Source organism: Lathyrus oleraceus, chromosome 5 (genome assembly GCF_024323335.1).
Source record: "Lathyrus oleraceus cultivar Zhongwan6 chromosome 5, CAAS_Psat_ZW6_1.0, whole genome shotgun sequence".
Taxonomy (NCBI): Eukaryota; Viridiplantae; Streptophyta; class Magnoliopsida; order Fabales; family Fabaceae; genus Lathyrus; species Lathyrus oleraceus.
In genome coordinates, this window is record NC_066583.1 from 370,360,638 (window position 1) to 370,383,852 (window position 23,215).

The 23,215-nt window shown below is 41.8% G+C and overlaps 1 protein-coding gene across 1 annotated transcript; it reads right to left on the reverse strand.

Moving 5' to 3' along the window:
• Positions 1-10,446: 10,446 nt before the first annotated feature.
• LOC127080775 (uncharacterized) lies at positions 10,447-11,855 on the reverse strand. The gene is made up of 2 exons (XM_051021076.1): positions 11,222-11,855; positions 10,447-10,874 (listed from the first exon to the last, which is right to left on the reverse strand). The coding sequence occupies exons 1-2, from the start codon at positions 11,853-11,855 to the stop codon at positions 10,447-10,449; spliced, it is 1,062 nt and encodes a 353-aa protein (XP_050877033.1).
• Positions 11,856-23,215: the final 11,360 nt, after the last annotated feature.

Genomic DNA, 23,215 nt, shown 5'->3' on the forward strand with positions numbered 1-23,215 from the left:
TGATTCTTGATCGTCACTTTATTCAGTTGCCTGTAGTCCACACACAACCTCATAGTACCTTCTTTCTTCTTAACCAATAACACTGGTGCACCCCACGGTGACACACTCGGACGAATAAATTTCTTATCCAACAGATCTTCCAACTGACTCTTCAATTCAGTTAACTCAACAGCAGACATACGGTACGGAGCCATCGATATCGGTCTAGTACCAGGTACCAAATCAATCGAGAACTCAACTTCACGCTCTGGCGGTAATTCATTCACTTCTTCTGGAAACACATCAGGAAAATCACACACCACTGCTAGATCACAAATCGCCAGTTTATCTTTAGCCTCCAAAGTCGCTAACAGCATAAACAACTCTGCCCCATCTGCTACTGCCTCATTCACCTGCCTCGCTGATAGAACCAAACTCTCTCCTTCCTCAATCTCAGGAAAGATCACAGTCTTATCAAAACAGTTGATAGAAACCCGGTTAGACACCAACCAGTTCATACCCAAGATAACGTCAATCTGCACTAGTGGAAGACACACAAGGTCCATCCCAAAGTCTCTACCAAAAATACTCAAAGGACAATTTAAACAAACTGAAGTAGTAGTCACTGAACCCTTCGCAGGAGTATCAATCACCATACTACCATGCATCTCAGATATCTCTAACTTAAGTTTCACAGCACAATCCAAAGATATAAAGGAATGAGTAGCACCTGTGTCGATAATAGCTACAAGAGGAAAGCCATTAATATAACACATACCTCTGATCAAACGATCATCTACAGAAGTCTCAGAACCCGATAAGGCAAAGACCTTGCCTCCTGACTGATTCTCTTTCTTCGGCTTAGGACACTGTGGACTGATATGACCCACCTCTCCACAGTTGAAACAAGTTACAGTCTTCAACCGGCACTCTGCAGCCAAATGACCACCTTTGCCACACTTGAAACACTTCATCTCAGCACTGGTACACTCATGGACACGATGTCCAGCCCGACCACATCTATAACACTTAGCAGGGGCGCTAGAGTCTCCCCCACTAGGCCTTTCCATCCCACTCTGCTTCTGAAAACCTTTGCCAGCTGCATACGGTTTCCCACGATCATTCTGATTCTTGCCTTTCCTATCAACCCTCTGCTGATAGCTTTCCGCTCTGGCCTTGGTATCCTGTTCAAAAATCCTGCAACAGTCAACCAAATCAGAAAACACTCTAATCCGCTGATACCCAATAGCCTGCTTGATCTCGGGGCGTAACCCGTTCTCAAACTTCACACATTTCGAAAATTCTCCAGCAGCCTCATTATAGGGAGTATAATACTTTGACAGCTCTGTGAACTTAGCAGCATACTCAGTAACAGACCTGTTGCCCTGTTTCAATTCCAAGAACTCTATCTCTTTCTTTCCTCTGACATCCTCTGGAAAGTACTTCCTCAGAAATATCTCTCTGAATACAACCCAAGTGATCTCAGCATTCCCAGCAGTTTCCAACTCAGTGCGGGTAGCAACCCATCAATCATCTGCTTCTTCTGACAGCATATGCGTACCGAACCTGACCTTCTGGTTATCGGCACACTCAGTCACTCGGAAGATTCTCTCTATCTCCTTCAACCACTTCTGAGCGCCATCTGGATCGTATGCTCCCTTGAACATTGGAGGATTGTTCTTCTGGAACTCACTCAATTGACGAGCAACTCCCACCCCCACAACATTCGGATTCCCTCCAAGTACTCCAGCTAGCATACCCAGAGCCTCAGCAATCGCAGCATCGTCTCTACCTCTTCCAGCCATCTCTATTCTGAAAACCCAACAAGATAAAACAATAAGTACTGATAGGGTTACACAACACCTATCCCGTACAGGGGAAACATAATAATTACGACTCGACTCGACCGACTATGCTCTGATACCACTAATGTAACACCCTTCTAAAATACCCCAAATATTTAATCAAAATAACAAATATGTATCTATCAGAGTAAATATGCAATTAAGGGTGTCACACAATATTTCACACTATTCATCAAAGTAGCTTGTCATGCTCATTTATTTATCAAATAAAACAGTTGCATAATACGCAGCGGATAGAGATCAAATCGATCATTCAAAACATGCAACATACTACATGTAAACTGGTTCAACAATCATCAACAATACAATTAAAATGTTCCCTCCCGATGTTACATCTATCAGAGCATGACCCACTAAGGAGACTACACTAGACTCCAAGCATTAGCTTCTACTCAACTCATTGCTCGTTACCTGAAAAATAGTTGTAAGGGTGAGTTCCTCAATCGATATAGTAAGCATTATAAAATATCATGTCATGTTAAGTAATTTAACACATTAATCACCCTAATCATATCACACATTCAGTAACGGCACATCAACCCAATTATCATACTCAATACTACACAATTCATACTCATACTCAATGTCAACACAACCACACGTATAATATTGAAATACATCCATTCATATTATACGCCATACATACATTATGAAATGAGACTCCACACATGCGGTACCGACTATTCTTGAACATATAGTTCAAGCTCACCGATCAAATCCAGATACGGCTACTAAGCTCACTAGTCCCACTCATTTGAGATCTAGTGACTCACTCACTAATTCCTCACCATGGGAATTAGCTACAACCCCAAAGGCTATGCTATGCACACTAATCACCTAGCATGCAAACATCAACAACGAATCCACAATGATTCACTCACTAATTCCTCACCATGGGAATTAGCTACAACCCCAAGGGCTATGCTATGCACGCTAATCATCTAGCAATGCAACATCAACAACAATCCACAATGGACATATGCTCACACTCTAAGCCATACAACAGTCCATTCACAAATACATGCATAATATATACATTCACAACATTATGCATATCATCATACATCATCAACACATGTATCAAACACCATATCATGTCAAATAATTAATTACAGTATTAGCACACTCTACTAATACCCTTACTACTCAAGACAACATGAACTAATCCCTATTACATCATCCGCCAACATATGCCAACCATCAATTAAGTACACAACATTTAAAACACCAATTTTCCACTCTGCAACAGTGTTAACCGGTTAACGCCCTGGGTTAACCGGTTAACGCAGCACAAACACGCTTCCTGCCCAAAACTTAACAGTGTTAACCGGTTAACGCCCTGGGTTAACCGGTTAACGCAGACAGAACAGCAATATCTCAGCAATCCCAACAGTGTTAACCGGTTAACACCCTGGGTTAACCGGTTAACGCAGACAAAACAATAATTTTACACAATACAACACAGTGTTAACCGGTTAACACCCTGGGTTAACCGGTTAACGCAAGACAGAAAGCTGTTCCTGCGCTAACACAAGGCAGAATGCAGAATTCTCCGCATTTTCCGCCGTTGGAGGACTTCCGGACCTCCAATTCCAATTCCGTAACAAGCTATACGTCCAGCAAATTACGACTCACACGACTATCGATTCAATTACAGTTTTTAACACAGTTTATCCAACATAATTTTCAGCATTCACAATCCCAATTAGGGTCAATTCAACGGTTTATCACTACCCATTACATGCTAATCCATAATACCCATTAAACGACGATAAACCCCCTTTACCTGAGTTAATCCGGCGAATCTTTTAGCTTCGAGCTCTTCCTTCTTCAACCTTCTTCCTCTTGTCCTGCCTCTTTGCCCTTTCTCCACTTTCCACTTTTCAGCCGCTTCTCTGTTTTTCACGTAAAAACCCTTTCTTTACCAAATGGACTCTTTTTCTTATTTCCAACTTATATATATTTTCCAATAATTATTATTCCAATAATAATAATAATCCAATAATTCCAATTATTTAATTAAATTAATAAATATAATATTAACTTAAATTAAATAATTATCTTATTTTTATCGGGGTGTTACAGCTTGTATGTCTTATGCTTAGGCCTGACATGCGAGGCTTGGTTAGGAAAACCATGAATCCAGTAGCAGAAGGCTTTGATATGTCCAAGCCTACCACAGTGGTGACACCTCCACTCCTGGAATTTCCTCTTCTGATGACTATTCATCTTAGTTCCCCGATGTTGAGACATTGGCTTTGACTTCTGCTTGAACTTCTGAACTTTAGCCTTTGGGCGTTTGTGTTCAGCTGAGGATCTTTTCCCAAATCCTAGGCCAGATTTGGTTCCAGACTTCTGTCCCACCTTTAGAATTTCTTCCAAGGTGTCAGTTCCCTTGTTCATCATTCTGATGGATTTAGTCATCTGATTCAGCTTGGAGGTCAGCAAGGCTATCTCACCATTTAGGCCCTCTATGGCTGTCAGATGCTTCTGTCTCTCATCTTCCAGTTCCTTGATGAGTTTCTTCTGCTTTTCTCCTTGTGCACGGACTTCTGCACTGGTGGTACACAACTTCTTATAGGCTGCAGCAAGTTCATCAAAGGTCAGTTCATCTGCACTTGAGTCATCATCAGTGGCACAAACACTGGTTAGTGCAGTGACATGTTTGGCAGATTCTCCTTCAGATTCACTTTCAGAATCTCCTTCAGACCATGTGATAGTTAGCCCCTTCTTTTGCATCTTGAGATAAGTAGGACATTCAACTCTGACGTGTCCATATCCTTCACAACCGTGACACTGGATTCCCTTGCCTTGGTTGAACTTTTCTTCAGAAGTTGATCTTTTCCTGATGTCAGACGGGATGTTCTTGACATTAGGTCTCCCTCTTTGATCAATCTTCTTCACGAACTTGTTGAACTGTCTCCCAAGCATGGCTAAAGCTTCTGATATACTTTCATCACATTCAGTATATCCTGCTTCTGACTCCTCTTCAGCATTGGATACAAAAGCTATGCTTTTGTTCTTCTTTTCAGCATTCTCACACAAGCCCATTTCAAAGGTTTGGAGAGAGCCAATGAGCTCATCCACCTTCATGTTGCAGATGTCCTGTGCCTCCTCTATGGCTGTGACCTTCATAGCAAATCTCTTAGGCAAGGACCTGAGAATCTTTCTTACAAGTTTCTCTTCAGCCATTTTCTCACCTAGTCCACCAGAGGAGTTTGCAATTTCAAGAATATTCATGTGAAAGTCATGAATAGTCTCATCCTCTTTCATCCTCAGATTTTCAAACTTGGTGGTCAGCATCTGCAGTTTGGACATCTTCACTTTGGAAGTACCTTCATGAGTTACCTTGAGAGTATCCCAAACTTCCTTAGCTAGTTCACAGTGGTGCACCAGCCTGAAGATGTTCTTACTGATTCCATTGAACAATGCATTCAGGGCCTTGGAATTTCCAAGAGCTAATGCCTCTTGCTCCTTGTCCCACTCTTCTTCAGGAATCTGCACACTGACTCCATCTTCACCTGTCCTCATTGGATGTTCCCATCCTTTGTTGACAGCTCTCCAGACTTTGCTATCTAGAGACCTTAAGAAGGCTATCATACGAGGCTTCCAGTCATCATAATTAGAGCCATCCAACATGGGTGGTCTATTTGAGTGTCCTATATCCTTGTCCATGGTACTAGAAAGTAACTTCCCTATATCTCACCCAGAAAATCACAGGCAGGGTGCCTGCTCTGATGCCAATTGAAATTCTAGTTATCAGACTTTAGATGTCACACGGGTTGTTATGACATCCAATTCTGCACAGACAAGAATTATGCAGAACTTAACAGTAAGTGCAGTAAATAACACAAGTAATTGTTTACCCAGTTCAGTCCAACATGACCTACATCTGGGGGCTACCAAGCCAGGGAGGAAATCCACTATCAGTAGTATTAATTCAAAGCTAAACTCACCCGTTTACAACTCGTCACTTAATCCCTACCCAATGCAATTTCAATCTTACTCTAAGATCAGAGTTCCTACTCACTCCCCCTCAATCACCTCAGTGATTACTACCTTTAATCAATATTAAAGACACTTTTGAAGTCACACTTCAAACAACTCTTGATTGTGCTTAACAACTTTAATCAAGATACACAGCACTCACGCTTAAAAGCTTTGAGCGACACAACACTTACAACTCAATGAACACCCTATACCAAAACAATCATCAACGTGATAAAGGCTTGGCTTACAAGATATGTCTAATACAAGACTCACAAAAATACAGCAGTGAAGTATGATGGACACACTTAATCTTCACGCCTCAAAATCCCCGAAACTGAATGAAGGAACGACTTCCTTTTATATTGCAGTACCTGGGCTTTTGCACTTGTATTCTCCTGAATTTAAGGTCACGCGAGTTCCCATAAATTCAATATCTAGGTTACTAACAAATAGGCTATTTGTTAGGTTCATTAAATGTAGCTTGGTTGTTGATTTCCTGGGTTTTCTCTAAGCTGTTGGCTTCCTGAAGAATAACCCAAGAAAAAGCTGAAACAGAAAACTGAACAACCTACAATATAGCATATGCTGTCAGGAATGAATGTCACGACATTCAGCTTGACATCAAGGATCATATGCTGAGTCTGTTTTTCCAAAAAACAGACTGTACAATTTTGCTGACCTGTACATGACCAAAATGACCATACTACAGTAACAACTTACATTAATAAATGTCAAAGTATCCAATTTGACATTTACACATTTGGCCTTAAGTTAGTTATGTTATCCTCTTGGAGAACAAACTAAGAAACATACTGAAGTGTAGCAGAACACCACTCTGTCTATTATTCAGTATATACTGTCCATGATGAATGTCATAACATCCAGTTTGACATTCATACAGTAGGCCTTATGCCAGGTCTGGTTTTTCCTTGATAACCAGACTGCAAATGAATACTGAGCTCTAACAGAACACCAACTGTTCTATTCCTCAGTATCTGCTGACAGGGATGAATGTCACAGTATCCAGTTTGACATTCAATAAATCCTGTATTAGCTAATCCTGCAGTAACTACTCAAGTGTGTCATGACATCAGTCAAGACATCAGAGTACAGTTAGATATTCTAACCTACAATGCAGTCACACAACCACACCATGTCATGACATCAGTCAAGACATTAGAATCCAGCTAGTGTTTTACCATATAATGCAGCCAATTAAACACCTACATATTAGATCTGATTTGAAGAGTCCAAGACCATACTGCAAGAGTCTATTTATAAGGACCGCCTAAACCTAAATTTTCAAGCAATTCACATTGAAGAAACCGTGTGCACAAATAAGGGTTTAGGGTTTTGAGAGTTCCTTAGGTTTTTGTATGTCCCTCATGTATCTTTTGATGCATAGTGGTTGACTGATTGTACTTGATTGTATATCAAGTTATTATTCTCTCTCTTGAGATTTTAAGTAAAGAGTTGAGTATTGTTCTTGGTTGAAGCTTTTAAGCAAAACCAAGTATGGTTTATTGGAAGTGTAATCTTTGATTGTTTTTCAGTTGTTATCACTATTATGTGATTGAAGGGAAGTGAGAAGGGTCTCATATCTAGGAGAGTTTTAGATAGAAATTCCACGGGTAGTGTTTAAGTGAGAAGTTTGTAAAACCAGAGGTTGTTTAGATCTTCAAACTAATATTGCTTCAGTGGATTTCCTTCTTGGCTTGGTAGCCCCCAGATGTAGGTGACATTGCACCAAATGGGGTTAACAATTGATTGTGTCTTTACCTTCTGCAATTTAATTCTACATACTTACTATTTTGGTAAAAGTGTTTCTGTCAGCAGATGATGTCTTAACATTTGTCTTGACATTGTGGTCTATTATTTTTTGTTCTCATATTTGTAAGTTATCTTGTTATTATGTTTTGATCAGATATCAATGTCTCGACATCTCTTAGGACATCTGATATCTGCATACCAGAATTTCACTTGTTTTGCCTACTCCACTCTTCAATGGTGTTAAAGAACCATTTGGAAACAATCACGATCTTCCACTATTTTGATAAGTTTGATACAATCCTTTTGATTACAATGAAATATAACACGATAACTTCCTATGTTGATGCAAACACTCAAAGTACTAACAGAAACAAGATCTCCAAAGATCTTAATCCAATAACCTTGTCATCCACAATAACCTGCTTTAAGTATTCGTATGTGGAAATCCACCTGATCCCACTGATTTCTTGTATAAGCATTTTTTATTAGCTAAGCGTTTATTGGATAACTCCTAACTTTCTCTGCAACCAGTCTTTCCACAATCTCACCAAAGTTGGACACCTTCAAACTTCTCCTTACGGACAATTTGTACCAGACCTCGCCAAAGTCTTCCACGGAGTATAATGAAACTCTCTTCTTGATAGATACCAATAAGATAAAAACTAAATTCAAGAAATGATACATGCACCTATTACAAACAACAAACTTCACACAAAAACATTTGATACCCTAATGTACCATTATTCTCCCTCAAACATTCAATCTTTAGAGATCAAGGTCCACAATAATGGAATATGACTAAGGATGAAGATGATGAACAATTCCAAAGTAATCTTACACACGTTCTAATTCACAAGGTGTTAATCAAGGAACCAGATGTAGGTTAATGAAGAACGCACAAACACACAAGATTCTATCAAATTTCTAGATAAATAGGTCTTGGATATTTATGGATATCATGAGCTTGATCAACCATGAATCATTGCAAAATTGATCAAATCACTCTCTCTAACTTCCCTCAAACAACAACAAATTACACAAGAACAATATACAACAAAAACAAGTAAATCTAACAGGGATTAACACTCAAGAAGTTGTTCTAGAAAAAAAGAGAAAGATGGAAGGTGCTAGTAATAGACACACTAGAGAAGAGAAGACAAATTGACATTTTATCTCTATGGGTTTCACCCACATAGTTTCACATACTTGTTTTGAATCAAAGAAACAACTATTTAAATCTAAGTTGGAAGTTAGATTTGTGAAGCTATGATTCGATTCAAGAAGAAATCATGATTTGAGTCACAAGGTGTTGTGGTTCGAGTTAAGTTCAATTCATGAATCAAGTCAGATTGAGTATAGCTCAATCCTAGCTTTCTTTAGATTTATGATTCGAGTCAAGATTAAAACATGATTCGAGTCACACTAGGTTGTAATTCGAATCAAGTTAATTTTATGATTTGATTCAAATTATCCATGGGAAATTCCAATTTTCACAACGTTCATGATCCGAGTCATGCATAACACCTGATTCAAATCAAATGACTTGTCACCCTGATCTAAGAGTTCTAACTTGTCATTCAAGACACACTTGATGAAACACCAACAAGTAATTTGCTATCCTAAAAAAGGACACTATCATGAATCAAAACTCTAATTTTATTGAGTAACGAAAGGTCTTAGTGGTACAATGCTAAATAGTCGAAGCAAATATAATACAACTCAACTGGGAATGAAATACAAACACCCAAATATTTAAATAACAAGAAAATTACAAATAAGCGAACAAACAAAGTCATATACACACAAATTGACAAAGACATCAAAACAAAGAAACGATACCAATGAATCTCCTCTCTTATTGTCTCATCAATCTGCACAAAAGATGTTCCAACATTATCTTCAACATCCATCCTTTGTTCAGTGATTGAATCATCAGTTACCATATTGATAGATTCCATTGTTATTCTAGTTCTGCAGTTAAAAATTCTACAAGTTCTGCTTCTTGAAGAGTAACCCAGAAATATCCCTTCATCACTGATTGGATCCATCTTACCATCTTGTTCTTGGTCAGTCAAGATATGACATTTACTTCCAAAGACATAAAAGTATTTGACTATAGGTTTCCTTCCTTTCTATAGCTCATAGAGAGTGGATGAAATTCCTCCTCTCAAGGTGACCCTATTATAGATGCAGCAGACAGTATTCATAGCTTCAGCCCAAAAATGATATGACAAGTTCTTACCATGAAGCATTACTCTTCTGATTCTTATATAGCTCTTGTCTTTTGCTCAACAATTCCCTTTTGTTGAGAAGAAATGGAAAACTCATAGCTAATACATTTAGAAGCACACAATTTAGAGAATTTTTCATTCTCAAACTTTTTGTCATGCTCACTTCTGATCTTGACAATCACACTCTTCTTCTCCTCTTGAATGCTTTGACACAAGTCTTTGAAGACTTCAAAGCTGTCTGATTTTTCTTTAAGAAAGTTCATCCAAGTATATCCAGAGAAATCATCTATAACCACAAAGACATACCTCTTTCCACCCAAGCTCTCTATCTGCATTAGTCCCATTAAGTCCATATGAAGAAGTTCCAACACTTTAGAAGAAGTCGGATGTTGCAACATTGGGTGTGACATCATGGTTAGCTTTCTAATCTCATACTCACCACAAACTTTCCCTTCTTCAATCTTGAGACCTGGCATTCCTTTAACAGTTTTTTCCGATATGATCTTCTTCATTCCTTCAAGGTGAAGGTGTCCAAGCTTTTGGTGCCATAGCTTAACTTCATCTTCATTGGTTATCAATTATGTGGAAGTATAAGCAGTTCTTTATGATTCCTACATATAACAGTTTCCTTTAGATCTAATGCCCTTCATCATAACATCATCTTTCTTATCTTTGACCAAACATTTTGATTTTGAAAAGTTTACAAACAGTCTTTGGTCGTACAATTGACTAATTCTAATAAGGTTAGCAGTTAATCCTTTCACAAGAAGTACATATTCTAAACTGGGAGAACCATCATACGTTAGCTTTCCAACTCCTTTGATTTCACCTTTAATCACATCACTAAATTTGATAAAACTTGTGGGATGAGATTTTAGATCCACTAAATATTTATGGACCCCTGTCATATGTCTAGAGCACCTATGTGCAAAGTACCAGTCTTCACTAGTTGAGCCTCTCAAGGAAGTATGAGCAATAAGGTTAACATCCCTATCTTTAACACTTATCTTTTTGCTCACTTGATTAGCCTTAGAATAAGCTGAATATTATTGATCTCCATTCAATTTATAACAAAAAGGCTTTATATGACGAGACTCGCCATAATAATGACATCTCTAAGTTGATTTAGATGGATTTAGAGTTTCATCATGTCTTCCAGGATGTTGTAACATGTAGTTGGACATGTTCATCTTATTCTTCTTCTCAAAAGGAATGAACTTTTCTGCAAGTATTTTCTTCTGCCTGTTATCAGTTTGATAATCAACAACTATTTCTTCAACCTCTTTCCTATGTCAGTTCTATCCTTTATCCCACTCAGGGAATTTGCCATGTTGTCAAGCTTGGAATTTAGAAAATTTTCGTCTCTTTGTAGATGAGAAAGAGTACATAGAAGCTCATTCTTTCCACTCTCCAATTTAGATATGACCTTTTTCTGATCTTCAACTGTCTTGAGGTTTGCTTCATATCTGTCATAAGCTTCATTGTAGGACACATGCAAACCATCATAGAGAATATTCTCATCACAAGATTCTACTTCATCTGCCCATCTACCAAAGAGAGCCATCACAAGTTTGGCAGTCTCAGAGTTAGAATCATCTTCTGTCTCATCATCGTCAAACCAAGATACATTTAAACCCTTCTTCCGATTCTTGAGGAAGGTGGGACATTCTGGTATAATATGACCATATCCTTCACACTCATAACGTTGAATGTCGTTACCTTGATTTGACTTCTCTTTAATTCTTGTTTTCTTATGAGAATAAAGGTTATTACTGATGTCAGATGTGATGTTCTTGACATTTGGTCTTCCTCTCCTTTCCAGTCTCTTCAATACCCCATTGAATTGTTTTTCAAGTATCACAATGGTATTAGATAATCTTTCATTAGTATCCAAGTCACATTGGTCCTCTTCATTTTCAGTGTTGGATACAAAGGCTACGCTCTTGTTCTTCTTTTCAGATATGTCATTAATACCCAATTCAAAAGTTTGGAGTGACACAACAAGTTCATCTACTCTCATGTTGCTGATGTCTTGGGCTTCTTCAATGGTTGTGACCTTCATGTCAAATTTCATAGGTAGGGACCTGAGAATTTTTCTAACCAGCTTTTCTTCTGACATCTTCTCTCCTAAGGCACTAGATGAATTTGCAATTTCAAGAACATTCATTTGAAAAACATGAATAATCTCATCATCTTTCATCTTTAGATTCTCAAATATGGTAGTGAGAAGCTGAAGTCTAGACATTTTCACTTTAGATGTGCCTTCATGGGTGGTTCTGAGAATTTCCCATGCATCTTTGGACATAATACAAGTATTTACTAACCTGAATATGCTTTTGTCAACTCCATTGAATAGAGAATTCAAAGCTTTGGAGTTTCCAAGGGCCAAGTCATCTTCTTCCTTAGACCAGTCCTCTTCAGGCTTCAAGTTAGTAGTAGCCTTCCCATCTGTCGCAACCTGAAAAAGAAAATGCGAAAAAACAACCGGCGAGAAAGAAATGACAGAAGAGTTTCCACCGTGCGTTATTCATCCCAAAGGAGGGAAAGGAAACGCTCGAAGTAAACCTGGAAAAAGGAAAGGAAAAGACAAGGTCTCGCAACCAAATCTTGGGTTCGGGAGTCGATTATGCGAAGGGAAGGTATTAGCACCCCTACGCATCCGTAGTACTCTACGGGATCCATTTTTGTTGTTCTTGTCTAAAGGGTGTGGGTTTATCTAATGTACTATTTACTAAAAGAGGGGGTCAAAAGAAAATGACTCGCACGGATATCGCATCCACTGCATACGTATCTCATCTGGATATGAGAATCAGAGTCTTCGTAGCTCGGCTGCCTATGGGCTAAAGAGGAGTGTGCTCGCTAAGACATCGCGTCTTATGCCTACGTATCTCATCTGGAATGAGAATCAGAACAAACCGTAGTTCGGCTAACTACGGGTTAAGGGTTGTGTTTTTTAGATGAACGGCGTTACTACGCAATCTACCGGATGCTCGACCTTTGGAGACTTACTCGCCTGTAGTAGAAGGAGTTAACGTGTTCTTAGGAGAAGAAAAATCAATGAGTTTGTTTGGGTTTTAGGAATGCTCATGCAAAAAAGGAAGTCCTAGACGAAGGAACAGTGCTACCTTAATTGACATACAAACGAGAGACTATACGAAGCCTAGCAATCCTATTGGGAGACGGTCACACCATACAAAACAAACATGCATAAAGTAAAATGCCACCAAGGGGGCTCAAACCTACATGGGCAGGGCTTTAGTCAAGAGGGGTCATATCAACCTCGACAAACAAGCCATGGAATAGGTAATCAAATGGGCTCTTAACCACTGACATTGAACGTCAGGGTGAGCAGATCAAAAGGGTAATGAGGATAAGACCTCATAGCTCTTAACCCTGGACAGGGTGAGCTCATGACAAAAAGTGGGGATTCAAAAAGGTGGAACCCTCTCCACTGACTGACCGGATAAAAGATCTTGGGCTTTTGTTCTGAAGCATCAGCACGTAGTGCGAGCATAAAGAACGACACACAGAAGGTGCCGCATGGTGTTATGAATGTTGTCTTCTCCATGTCTTCTGGTGCCATCTTAATTTCATTATAGCCATAAAAGCCATCCATGAAGGAGAATACCGAGAACTGAGTCGTGTTATCCACCAAATCGTCGATGTGAGGTAATGGGAAATCATCTTTAGGACTAGCTCTGTTCAGATCCCGGTAGTCAACACACATCCGTACCTTTCCATCCTTCTTAGGTACTAGAACGATATTTGCAACCCATGGCGGATAATTTGTGACTGCTAGAAACCCTGCATCCAACTGTTTTTGCACTTCTTCCTTTATCTTGACAGCCATCTCTGGTCTTGTTCTTCTGAGCTTCTGCTTGACCGGAGGACAACCTTCTTTGAGAGGCAAACGATGTACCACAATATCTATGTCAAGCCCTGGCATGTCTTGATAAGACCAAGCGCAGATGTCAACATATTCTTGCAGCAATTCAATCAGCCCTTTCTTCACATTATCTTCCAAAGCAACCCCTATCTTGATTTCTCTCTTGGCGTCCTCGGTTCCAAGATTAATCACTTCAACAGACTCTTGATGCGGTTGAATGACCCTTTCCTCCTGTTTTAATAACCTGGTAAGTTCTTCAGGGAGTTCACAGTCTTCATCACCCTCTTCTTCAGCTTGAAAGATTGGATTTTCAAAGTCGAAGTGAGCCATAGCAGAACTGTTATCAATAGGATCCGGTGACGTGCATCTGCATGAGTGATGGTATGTGCTTATGAGTGTGAAGAAAGAGTAAAAACTAAACAAAACATTGCCAAATATTTTTTGATTTTTGAAAACTGCAAAAATAGAAAGACAGTGAACGAAATATTTGAATGCAAAAAGACGTCCTTTATTGATGATGAAAAATGCAAGTATCCGCATAGATGAGCCCTACAATGAGTCATTACGCCCTGGGCGGAACGTAAGACTTGGATATGCATGAATAAACAAAGAAAATTACTCTTCAAGAAGAGTGACTTGGACAATCTCCTCAGAAGACCAATTATTGATGACTTCACCTGGGATCCTCGGACGCACCCAGTTATCGATGTCGCAATCGCTATCCCCATCTTCATCGTTGACCGCAGAGCTTGGCCAACATCTTTGACTGATTCGACTTCTCCTTCGACCATGTTAACATTTGCTTCACCATGCTGCGGCATGGGATTGTTGACGACATTCGGAGCCGGTGCAAGGTCGATGGCCTTTGAATCTATGAGGTCTTGAACTATGTGCTTAAAAGGTTTGCAATTCTCAATATTGTGGCCAGGTGCCCCAGAGTGGAAGCTACACCTAGCGTTGGCGTCGTAACCCATCGGAAGTCTACCAATGGGAGGAGCCAGAGTGCGTAACTGCACAAGTTGTAGTTGTTGAAGACTAGAAAGTAGCTGAGCGTACAACATTAGAAGAGTGTCGAAACGCCGGTCCATCGTCCTTTTCCTCTGTTGATAGGCGGGTCTGTTACCCTGTTGTTGTGGTTGGTACTGAGCTGGTTGACGCTGGGGTTGTTGTTGTTATGGTGCTGCAGCTGGAATGGTCACAGCCGCAACATACGGTTGTTGATGATAGTTCTGAAAGTCATTCCTCCGGTTACCCCTGTTCTGATAAGAAGATAAGGCACTTGCATCCCCTTCTCTCCTCTTCTGTCCCTGAATGAACGGCTTCTTCACCCCTGATGAAGATCCACCTCCACTCTGGATCTTGTATGTCTTCAGGTAATTCTCCACCCTCTCTCCGGTAGAGACTACATCAGCAAAGTTGGAGGCATTGCAACCCACCAGGCGCTCCAAATAAGGTCCGGGCAGAGTGTTCATGAACATGTTAGCCATTTCCTTCTCCAACATAGGAGGTTGAACACGGGAAGCTGTCTCCCTCCAGCGTTGAGCGTATTCCCTGAAGCACTCATTGCCTTTAAGAGACAGATTCTGAAGTTGAGTTCTGTCCGGAGCCATGTGTGCATTATACTGATACTGCTTCACGAAAGCCTCAGCCAAATCCCTCCAGCAGCGGATGTGGGCTCTGTCCAGCCTCATATACCATTCCAGGGATGCCTCAGCTAGGCTATCCTGGAAAAAGTACATAAGCAACTTTTCATCGTCAGAGTATGCAACCATTTTACGGAAATAGGCTTGCACATGGGTCTTCGGGCAAGAGTTGCCGCTGTATTTGTCGAATATCGGGACCTTGAATTTTGGTGGCACCCTCATGCCTGGGACCAATCCCAAGTCAGCAACGTCTAATCCCAGAGGATTCTGTCCTTCCACTTCCTTCAACCTCTCTTCCAGTCTCCGAAACATAGGGTCCATACCATGACTCATTCCAAAGTCTTCCTGAAGCAAGGGGAACTGATCCTCCTAGTCATCATGGACGGGTTGTTGATCGGAGGTGACATGTAGGATTGGGGTAGGCCCCGGTCCACTGGGTCTGTTAACCTCTCCAGCTGGAGGATCAGTCAACGTCTCTGGTTGAGTAGTGGCGGGATTCCTCTGCATCATCTGCCTGAGCTCTTGCTGTCCCTGAGCCACCCCTTGAACCACATCCATGAATTGGTTCATGCAGATCTTCATCTCGGCGAGCTCTGCTTGTAGGCTTTCCATTACCCTCTGGTGGTTTCTGCGGGTACCGTACCGGTGAATGCCTGAGTCAGCTATCCTGCTAGTGGAACACCAAACAATTGAGAACACTGCGGCAGTACCTGTTATGCAAGACATGCTGATAACTATGCAAATGCAATGACATGTTTATCAATTCCAAAGGGCATTCTACCCCCTTGATTCCAGTCTCACATTTGATAAACAGTGTAAGAAGAAAACCCCGACTAGAATCAAGAAGAAGATATGAACCCCTGGGAATAGATAAACATGTGTTAAATGATATGAATGCGAAATGATGTGATGCAATGCAGCGACATGGGAATCAAGATTGCTGGATCCGCTTGAATATTTGTTGGGTTGCACTGTCTGAAGAGAAACCCACTGAAGAATGTAATACAAGATCAGAACTCTGCTCTAGAAAACCGGGTTAGTTGGAGGTTAAGGTTTCCTGAATTTAGCACGCCCCTCACTGGTAGTGTAACACCCCAAAATTTGCCCTCCTCATTCATGCGTTCACTTTTTATGTCATTTAGCATTTCATACCACATTGCATCATGTCAATCGGAATTAGCTCCAAGAAGCTCGGACATCATCCAGGACACTTTGCAGGTTCTATTTAGATGGTCAGTCCACACAAGGAAAAGACTTGAGGTACTACCAATAGGTCCAAATGGGGCCCATTCACCGTGCAAATCACCAAGTCTGAAGAAGCAAGAATCTGCTGCTAAGCTGTCATGCTCGCTAGGCGAGCAGATGTTTCGCCTAGCGAAGAGTACTATCATGCTCGCTAGGCGAGCAGATCCTTCGCTAGGCGAAGGGCGCGTATTGCAGAACATAACAGAAAAGTTTTGGGCTTGAGCTGTCCTCATTCAAAGCCCACAAGCTGCGAAATTTGGTCTATAAATACCAGAGTGGTCAATGAAATAAGGGGTGAACACTGGCTGAACAGAAAAGACCAGAGACTGGAGAAAGAGACCTAGGAACTACTCTGCAGCAACCTTCAGGCAGCTCTGAGAAGTTCACTCTGCCTCACACAAACCCTAGTAATACTTTGCAGATCCAGCCGTACCATTCAATCTTAATCAGTCTCTCTCATCAGGTATGCCTTTGTTCCTATTACTTTACGCCTTGAATTTGAATATTATGAACGTATGAGGTGATATCAGGTTTTGCCCACGGGTTCGAATAGGCATGAATGTGTAACAATACCTTGAATGTTTTAATCATTTTCGTTTATGAGATGGATACCACAGGGTTTCGGATCATAGAGATCGAACTGTTATCAAGGAGGAATCCAAAACCCGCAGGCCTTCGCTAGCCGCTTCGCTAGGCGAGCCTGTAGCGAAGCTTCGTTAAGCCTTCGCTAGGCGAAGTAGTCGCGAACGTGACAGTATTTGCTTTTTGTTCTATTTTGTTCTAACCTGTCTTGTGCTTCCATGGCATTGTTTTCCCTAGATTTCATCTTGCTTGTCTAACCTTTTGTCGAGTTTTTGTGAGGACTCACATACTCTTGCAGGGATACCATGCGGAGGCTTATTCTGATTACTCGTATTGACTGATTTTCTTTGATGGTCTAGCTGGAGAGATCTCAGGGTTGCTAATCCTTTAATTACTGTAACTTCGGATCTTTATCCGTGTGGTAATCTTTTTCCCTTTCTCGTACTTTATCGCTTTCTTAGCTGGAAGACCTCGATAGGAGGCAATGTTTGAGCCCCTGGGTGTCATTTTACTTTAAGATACATGTTTTGTGTAGTGTGATCGCTTCCCCATAGGACACGAGGCTTCGGATAGTCCCCCGTTTGCATGACAATTAAGGTAGCACTGTTCCTTCGCCTAAGACTTCCTTTTTGCATGTGCGTTACTACAACGCGAACAAACCCTAAAACCCAAAGCAACATGTTATCTCCTTCTACTACAAGCGAGTAAGTCTCCAAAGGTCGAGCATCCGGTAGATTGCGTAGTAACGTTGTTCGTCCAAAACCCAATCCATAACCCCGTAGTTAGCCGAACTATGGCTTGCTCTGATTCTCATTCCAGATGAGATGCGTAGGCATAAGACACGATGTCTTAGCGAGCACACATCCCCCCAACCCATAGGTCAGCCGAGCTACGAAGACTATGATTCTCATATTCAGATGAGATACGTATGCAGTGGATGCGACATCCGCGCGAGTCATTTCCATTTCTCTTAACCTTTTTAATAAATAAACACATTAGGTAAACTCACACCCTTTAGACAAGAACCACAAAAGTGGATCCTGTAGAGTACTACAGATGCGTAGGGGTGCTAATACCTTCCCTTCGCATAACCGACTCCCGAACCCAAGATTTGGTTGCGAGACCTTGTCTTTTCCTTTCCTTTTTCAGGTTTACTTCGAGCGTTTCCTTTCCCTCCTTTGGGATGAATAACGCACGGTGGCGACTCTTCCATCATTTTCTTTCGCCGGTTGTTTTTTTCGCACACTGTATTTTTCAGGTTGTGACAGCTGGCGACTCTGCTGGGGACACTAAGAAGTTGACCTCTTACTGGTCCATCTTCCCTAAGCGAGTCCCTCCTAGATTTTGTGATTTTTGGTTCATTGGGTGTTCATGCTTTTGTACATTTATTTACTTACTTGCTTGCATTCATCTGCTGTATCTGTTGGAGCTGTTGTTTGTTTGTTGGGATGGGATGTTCTACGAGAGATAAGCCCATTACCCAGGCTTGAGTGTACACACAGGTTTTAGAGTGGATGATCATGAGGCTTGCGTGGCATGTTGCTACGTTAAGTCGTTCGTGAAGAACCACACCCAGACGAGGTTTCTTTTGGATATATTATGTCCTACGGATGTTCCGTAACGATATGATGTTCCTTTAGAAATCGTCGACTCTGGTGACCATTTCCCGAGAACTCAGTCGAGGCCTCTCCTCCGAGACGTGATTATGTTAGCTCTGGTGGGCGCATTCTCGCTGATCAATCCGAGGACCTCGAGACTGGGAACTTGCTTTAGGATGTCCTGTTGAGGGGAGTCAGTGGAGGTCTTTTATCCCGTAATAATGCCAAACCTTCAGTGGTAAACGTATTATTCGCGACTGAAGGGCTGAAGTTGATAAACTTCTGTTCTTAGAACCTACCAGTGAGGGGCGGGCTAAATTCAGGAAACCTTAACCTCCAACCAACCCGGTTTTCTGGAGCAGAGCTTTGATCTTGTATTATATTCCTCAGTGGTTTTTTCTTCAGACAGTGTAACCCGACAGATGTTCAAGCAGATACAGCAATCCTGATTGACATGCCACTGCATTGCATTCACATCATCACATCATTTGCATTCATATCATTTAACACATGTTTATCCATTTCAAGGGGGTTTACATCTTCTTCTTGATTCCAGTCGGAGTTTTTCTGGTTCTCTTAAGATGGATATTGGCAGAAAGAGACTTGTTGCCTACAAGTTTCCAGTGGTCTGTCTGGAGCCCCTCCAACAGTTGATGCAGTTAATGGATCCTGGTTCTCTAGAAGGATTCCGAGAGGATTACAGTTTGATTCTAAATTTCGTCACGTTTCTTTCCAAAGATCAACATGACGCTCTATTCACACTGCTACAGTTTTATGACCCTCCACTGAGATGTTTCACTTTCCCGGATTATATTTTGGTCCCTACTCTGGAGGAGATTTCCAGTTTTCTCAGAGTTCCTATCAGGTCACAGTTATTGTTCTACAGTTCTGAGTTTCTGCCCGATCTCAGCATGGTTGCTTCAACCACATATTTGGAGGAATCAGTCTGGAAGGCTAATATGTGTCAGAAGGGAGAAGTTAGTGGTTTTCATCTGAGTTTCTTACTGGGAGAAGCAAAGAAGAAGCTGGAAGATGGTAACCAGAGGGGTTTCAATGCTGTGTTGGCTCTTTGTGTGTATGGGATTGTCTTGTTCCCTAATGTTGCCAAATTTGTGGACATGGACGCAATACGCCTCTTCGTGTTGAGAAATCCAGTACCGACCTTGCTAGGAGATTTCTTTCATTCAGTGCACCACAGAAATAAGAATAGAAAAGGGGGATTGTTGAATTGTTGTGTGCCTTTGTTTTATAAGTGGTTCAGTTCTCACCTACCCAAATCAGGAGTGTTCGTTAATGTCAAGGACTCGTTGATTTGGTCGAAGAGATTGATGGGGTTGAGAGCTGAAGACATTTCTTGGTGGTCCGACCGGAGCTTGCTTCGGGCAGATATTATTCATAGTTGTGGGAACTTCCCAAATGTTCCGTTGGTAGGAAGAAGAGGAGGAATCAACTATAATCCTTCTCTAGCAGTTAGACAGTTTGGATATGCTTTAAGAACTCCGCCTTTGGAAAAGGATGTGGGAGAATCTCTGTTTTTCCATTCTTCGCCTGATTTGACGGTATCCCGTAAGGCAGCTGAGGCCTGGCTCAAGGTGATCAAGAGAGGAAGAACCTTCCTTGGAAAAGGAGATTGTAGAACTTACCCTCGGTATGAAGAATGGCTTCAAGGAAGAGTCGAAGAGTTTGGTCTGCCGTTCCCTATTGAAGAACCTTTGTATCCACCTACTCCTGAGCAGTCAACAATGGTAAGCCGAGAGGAGTACGACAAGTTGAAGAGTGCCATGGAGGGACTTCAAACCAAGAACTCAGAGTTAAGTGAGAAGTTGCAAGACTGTATGCATCAATTCCAGGAGGCAGAATATCAGAAGGGGGAAGCCGTCAGAGTGCAAAAGGAAGCAGGGAGGAAATTTGCTGTGGAGGCGGGCTTCTTCAGGAAGACAGACGAAGCCTTGAGATCATCCAGTTCTGAGTTGAGGCGAGTCAAGCAGCAGTTAGTAGATGCTCATGGTAAATTAGCTGGGTGGCAGGAGCAATGGGATGCATTTTCAACTTCTCGGAAGGCAAAGGAGGAGGAGACAGTAGCCGAACTGACTGGTCAGATAGAGAAATTGACGACTTTGCTGAAGGGGAAGAACAATGAGCTTCTGTGCGCCCATTCTACTAATGGCTACATCATAGATCAACTCAATGAGGCTCAAGGACAAATTGAAGAACTCAAGGTGTTGGCAGGTTTGAAGAAATCCAGACTTGAAGAGGTATTCGGAGAAGATGATGGGAATTACTACAGAGAGCACATCAACAAACTGGATGGGATCATTCACAAGAGGAATCTGCTTATCCGGCATTTGACAGAATCTCCAGATCATCCCGACACGGTGGCATTACTGGATGAAGTGAGGAGCAGTCCTTATGGGTTGTATACAGGAGGCTGATTCCTAGTTTATGTTCCTCCCTTTACTTTTTGTTTTGTTGCTGTGTAGTGATAATCCACAGGCTTGTTGTGGGGATCCTCTTTTGATGTACTTTTGTCTAAGGCCCCTTTCCTGGAACTCATTTGTATGTTGGTTTCCCTTTGTTGCATCTTGATCTCAGAAGTTTATCCATGATTCAGTCTTCTTGCACTATTCGCCTGATGTGAGACTGGAATCAAGGGGGTAGAATACCTTTTGGATTTGATAAACATGGCATTGCATTTACATATTCATTGTCATATCTTGCATAACAGGTACCGCTGCAGTGTTCTCATATTGTTTGGTGTCCCACTAGCAGGATAGCTGACTCAGGCATTCACCGATACGGTACCCGAAGGAATCAACAGAGAGTGATGGAGAGCCTACAAGCAGAGCTCGCCGAGATGAAGATTCGCATGAATCAATTCATGGATTTGGTTCAAGGGGTGGCTCAAGGACAACAGGAGCTTAGATTGTTGGTGCAGAGGGATCCCCCTATTACTCAACCGGAGACATTGGCGGATCCTCCAGCTGGAGAGGCTAATGGTCCCAATGGACCGGGGCCTATCCCGATCCCGCATGTCAACCTAGATCAACAACCCATTCAGGATGGTCAGGATGATCAGTTCCCCTTGCTTCAGGAAGACTTTGGCACGGACCCCATGTTTAGAAGATTGGAAGAGAGGTTGAAAGCAGTGGAAGGACAGAATCCTCTGGGAGTAGATGTTGCTGACTTGGGGCTGGTCCCAGGTGTGAGAGTGCCCCCGAAATTCAAGGTCCCGATATTTGACAAATACAATGGCAGCTCTTGCCCCAAAACTCACGTGTAAGCCTATTTCCGTAAAATAGTTGCATACTCTGATGACGAGAAGCTACTTATGTACTTCTTCCAGGACAGCCTGGCTGGGGCATCCTTGGAATGGTATATGAGGCTGGACAGAGCCCACATCCGTTGCTAGAGGGATTTGGCTGAGGCTTTCGTGAAGCAATATCAGTATAATACAGACATGGCTCCGGACAGAACTCAACTTCAGAATCTGTCTCTTAAAAGCAATGAGTGCTTCAGAGAGTACGCTCAACGCTGGAGGGAGACAGCTTCCCGTGTTCAGCCTCCGATGTTGGAAAAGGAAATGGCTAACATGTTCATGAACACTCTGCCCGGACCTTACTTGGAGCGTCTGGTAGGTTGTAATGCTTCCAACTTTGCTGATGTGGTCTCTACTGGAGAAAGGGTGGAGAATTACCTAAAGACCTATAAGAGCCAGAGTGGAGGTGGATCCTCATCAGGGGTGAAGAAGCCGTTCATTCAGGGACAAAAGAGGAGAGAAGGGGATGCAAATGCCATATCTTCTTATCAGAACAGGGATAACCGGAGGAGTAACTTTCAGAATTATCATCAGCAACCGTATGTTGCGGCTGTGACCATTCCAGCTGCAGCACCACTACAACAACAACAACCACAACGTCAACCAGCTCAGTATCAACAGCAGCAGCAACCGGGTAACATACCCGCTTATCAACAGAGGCAAAGGATGATGGACCGGCATTTCGACACCCTTCCAATGTCGTACGCTCAGTTGCTTTCTAGTCTTCAACAACTATAACTTGTGCAATTGCGCACTCTGGCTCCTCCTGTTGGTAGACTTCCGGTGGGTTATGACGCCAACGCTAGGTGTAGCTTCCACTCTGGGGCACCTGGCCATAATATTGAGAACTGTAAAACTTTTAAGCACGTAGTTCAGGACCTCATAGATTCAAAAGCCATCAACCTTGCACCGACTCCTAATGTCGTCAACAATCCCATACCGCAGCATGGTGGTGCAAACATTAATATGATGGAAGGAAAAGCCAAGTCCATTAAGGATGTGTTAAAGTTGAAGACTCCATTGTTGGATATCAAAGGATGCTTGCTGAAGGCCGATGTTTTCCCCGGTTGTGGGAAGGATTGTTTGGATTGTGCCACTCAGAGTGGAGGT

Excerpts from the sequence above, each read along its gene's own strand:
- LOC127080775 (XM_051021076.1), bottom strand. The coding sequence starts at position 11,855 with ATGAGAGTAGATGAACTTGTTGTGTCACTCCAAACTTTTGAATTGGGT. Across the intron at positions 10,875-11,221 it reads TGGAAAGAATGAGCTTCTAT|CTTATTCTAAGGCTAATCAA; the intron begins GTACTCTTTCTC and ends AATAATATTCAG.